The sequence below is a fragment of the Centruroides sculpturatus genome, unplaced genomic scaffold, assembly GCF_000671375.1.
Source record: "Centruroides sculpturatus isolate CEXI.00-Female unplaced genomic scaffold, Cexi_2.0 scaffold126, whole genome shotgun sequence".
In the NCBI taxonomy this organism is placed as follows: domain Eukaryota; kingdom Metazoa; phylum Arthropoda; class Arachnida; order Scorpiones; family Buthidae; genus Centruroides; species Centruroides sculpturatus.
The window spans coordinates 606,524-610,804 of record NW_019384298.1 but is presented as its reverse complement, the minus strand read 5'-3'; the positions used below and the strand labels follow the sequence as shown (position 1 = coordinate 610,804).

General features: G+C 33.6%; 1 protein-coding gene across 2 annotated transcripts in view; it reads right to left on the bottom strand.

Moving 5' to 3' along the window:
* The window catches only part of LOC111630396 (anaphase-promoting complex subunit 13-like), a 45,100-nt gene extending 41,185 nt beyond the window's left edge, over positions 1–3,915 (bottom strand). For both annotated transcript variants that reach the window (XM_023374596.1, XM_023374521.1), the window contains exon 1: positions 3,821–3,915. In XM_023374596.1, coding sequence (XP_023230364.1) covers positions 3,821–3,869 — 49 coding nt within the window. In that variant the 5' untranslated portion in view covers positions 3,870–3,915. The remainder of the gene's footprint in view (positions 1–3,820) is intronic.
* Between the last annotated feature and the right edge of the window lie 366 nt (positions 3,916–4,281).

Below are 4,281 nucleotides of genomic sequence, written 5' to 3'. Positions count from 1 at the left end.
CTTCTCATGTGAGTGGAATTTTGCAATTGCATTATCTCCTTTGGGGGTGGATACTTTTTGATATTTATGATTAGAACAAAATTTTATGTGATCATTTAAAGTACTTTTTCTTTCAAAACCATTTAAACAAAGTTTACAAAATTTCCTTGCCGATGATTTATCAGATATTAGTCTATTAAAGTTTCTAATTAAAAAATAATGAGATTTATATAATAACAAATTTATTTCTTTTTCAAATTGAAATTTACTTATATAGATCGGATAAATTAATTTCTTTTCGTACCCATATACGTGAATATTTAAACAATTATTTTTTTCAAATGTTGGAATATTTTTCACATTTACTGGAAATTTTAAACGATTTATATTTAGATACTTTAAATATTTCCTATACAAATATATAGAATTTCTATTAGTACTAGTTGAGGGATATAAATGTGCAACTATCTATATATATAACCCATTCAACTGTCCGTCTGTCCCGTAACCGTTTGAAAACGGACACTAGAGGCGCCCCTATCGTGTATCATATTTCAAACATTCAAATTAACAATTTTAATTCTTATTTAAATTAACGATATAAATTTTTATTATTCATTTTGCCAATAAATTATTATATTTGGTCAATATAACAATATAAATAATTCAGTATATTTGTAATAGGAATTTATTATTTCAGGGGCTTATATCTCTCGAAGAATCGCGAGTAGGGGTATGGCTCCTTTGACTTTATTGTTAATACAGGGGTGTACGGTTTGGGGGTTCGCCACCTCTTTATTCGGAGAGTAAATCTTACCATTGGGACTTTAACGGAACTGTACAGCATATTGATAGGAACAAAAAAGTCAAAGGAACCGTGCCTCATGGAAATTTGTGTATAACGCCCACTAGGGGGCGTCCCGGGCTACTAGTTTACATATAAAATACACCTCACCTAACGTAATTTTCGCGTAACGTCACTCGATTTTGCACAGATTTATAACGTTACGTGGAAATCAGCAGTGACGTGCCGTGACATTTGACGATAGGAAAGCTGTGTTTCTGTAATAAGCCGATATTCAGGGGCAATCAGTCAATTGAGCGTCGGTGATGGTCTAGGGCCGTGGTTCTTAACCTGTGGTTCGTGGACCACTGGTGGTCCCTGAAAGCACCCGAAGTGGTCAGCGAAGTTATCCCAAAATTATTAAATAAATGACGACGAGTTGATGACAATGCGCAGTACGTCAAGGTTAGAGCCGATAGCGGACTGGGCTGGGGTATGGTGCGCGGTCAGAAAATACTGTATGAAATTGGAAGGCACTAGCAATAAATTTCCATTTGAACATAAAATCAGCGCGTTTATCGCTAAAATCGACCTATGGATCAGCAAAGTCGAAAGAGAGAATTTTTCTGCGTTTGATACATTGAACCCAATTATTGATTGACAGCGTGCTGAGATTAAAGGACAAATACAAAAAAAAAACATTCCATTCTATTTGCAAAGCTTGAAAAATGAATTCAATCGCTATTTTCCTGACTGCAAGGACAAAGGTATTCGGAAACTGATTTGCAATCCTTTCATAGCCAATATTTCTGAGGTGCCGGATGAAATACAAGAAGAGTTAATTGAAATGCAACATGATAGTAACTGCAAGGATACATTCGAGGCAGGAATTAATCTTAAAGATTTTTGGAGCCAAAAAGCTATTACTTTCCCTAAAATTCGAGAAATTGCTTTACAGTACCTAACTTTATTTTCAACCATATATTTATGCGAGCAAGGATTCTCAGTGCTTTTGATAATTAAAAATAAACATCAAAATCGGTTGGATGCCAGTGCCGACATGCATTTGCTTTGAGTAGCACTAAACCAAGAATTCAGCAGTTGGTAAACAGTATGCAGTCACAAAAATCGCACTAAAATAATATAATTAATGTAACACTTTCGCAAATAATATATTACTCTTGGTTCCAAATAATTTTCTACGTGTTTAATTTATAGAACAACCTTATATGAACCTATATTACTGCCAAACAGCTCGTGGTCCATGTCAAGACGAAAATTTTGATAAACGGTCCCTCATCACTAAAAGATTAAGAACCACTGGTCTAGGGTCCATTCGTATCGTTTATTCGATAAGCCAGTAAAAAACCATAGACTTCTCTAAATGCATTTTTAATATCACAATTAGCTCCCTACGAGTGGCTAATGGATGGAATCGAAGACGGTTGCAGAGCGTGCATACACGCGGACTGCCAAATCACCAGGGTGCCGATACCGGTCAATGTCAAATGCTCTTTTGTCGCATCACTAGTATATCTCAAAGGACGCGACCGGGCTGTTGTAGATTTTAAACGTTTCTCGCCTAGCAGTAAAAATCTAAATATGTTAAACTTAAAAGTCATTTGTTTTCTAACTAATTCGTTTTAGGACCAGGTGTCCACGGAAATTTCCAAAATTTACAACTTTTCGATCACTCTCGTTGAACTGGAAAAATTTCTGTTTATATTATGTCTATATATACGTCTAGTTTGATAAACTTACCAGTAAATTCTTATCGGTTGGGTTAAGTTATAAATCTACTGGTGATTCACGTAATCGGGCGAGGGCGGCCAAATATCTAGCGGGCCTAGATATTTGGCCCGCTAGACCGGTTCTGGGTTAACATCCCAGAACCGGCCCTGGATAGAATTGGATGCGGTATACGTGTAGCATCCACCCGAGGTCCTAGGCTTCCACCAGCTAAACCAGGTGAGGTTAGTTCTCTGTAAAGCGCATGCGCGAATCTGGCTTTTTGGATGCTGACGATACAGCGCTTCCACTCCGCCACTAATATTCGAATATACAATAGCAATCTTTTTTTTCACGTGTAGTATAAAAATTGTAATAAGATACATAATGCGGTTATAATAAAATATTGCACGATTATTTTCATATAATTAAAATTAATATGTATTTAATTTTTAGAAAATACAAGGGAAGCGGCGCATCCACCGCTTCCAATGACGGCACGCTACTGGTAACTTATCACGTTTTCTACCCAAAACATTCAGTTATAAATAACACAGCTGCAAGTCATGTATAAAATATAGAAAACAAATTCTTGATAACTTGTTTTCTAGTTTTTTATACTATTCTGGAAAATTTATTACAGTAATTATTTTAAATATTTTTTTTATTAAGTATACTTGCATAAAGAAAAAGAAAAGAGAATATCGCGTCATTCTACCTTCAAGACAAACAAGGATTTGATTTATAATCCAATTGTTATTAATAGCATTTCCTTCCTTTAGACCAATGATTCCCAAACTTATTATGCTCACGGACCCTTTCTCATAGCAAAAATCTGACCATGAATCTCCAACTGAAATAACTCCACACAACTACATAATAGCACAATTACAAATTTTACTTTGAAGTCTTGAATGGTGACGTAAAAATAAAATATAAATAAAACATTTTCATATTTAAAGTAATATTTATTGAAATTACTAGCTAAAGTTTTCCCGCTTTTGAAAAACTGATATGTAGTTTTTTTTTTATTATAGTGTAGGACCTACAAACACTTGTCTTTTTCTTTTACCCGTGACCACTGTGAAAGGCTTTGCGACTCCCCCTGGGGGTCGCGACATACACAAGTTGAAAAACACTGCTTTAGACGTTTCTTGAAAGGAGACATATTAGCAGCGATCCTCATTATAATTTAGAATATAAAAATTTCATTCATGTCTTAAGGTTTTTGTTAAAACATTATGACAAAAACATTGTTTATATTCACTTTATGAACACGTTGTAAACTAATTAATGTAATTATATACACAATTAGATAATTTAACTTACTTTGAATACTCATTTTTTCAAATCTTTTTCGCTTTGAAAAATTTCGCATCTAACAACAATCGCTTCAAAGAAACAATTTGATTTGGCAATTGTTACAATTATATTATTAACATTTCTTATTAACGTAACAATAGAAAACGAAGAGGTGCGTCTAACAGCGAATGCGGTTATCAGTTAACAGCTCGGAATAAACTCGATAAAACAAATTTTGAGAATTTAGTTTGAAAGAATATATTAATATTTTTTTTTTTTTAATTAAGTAAGATGTAAACATGAAACTTAACATGACAAAAATTTCTTTTCACCTACAGAAATTTTTAATAACCAACAGTTTTCTAATGCATGTGTGAGATGAATAGATGAATATAGATGAATATGTTATCGTAGACCATATTAATAAATTATACGCTGCTAAACACGCAATTATTTTATTTGCATAACATTGCATAACCGTTAATGTT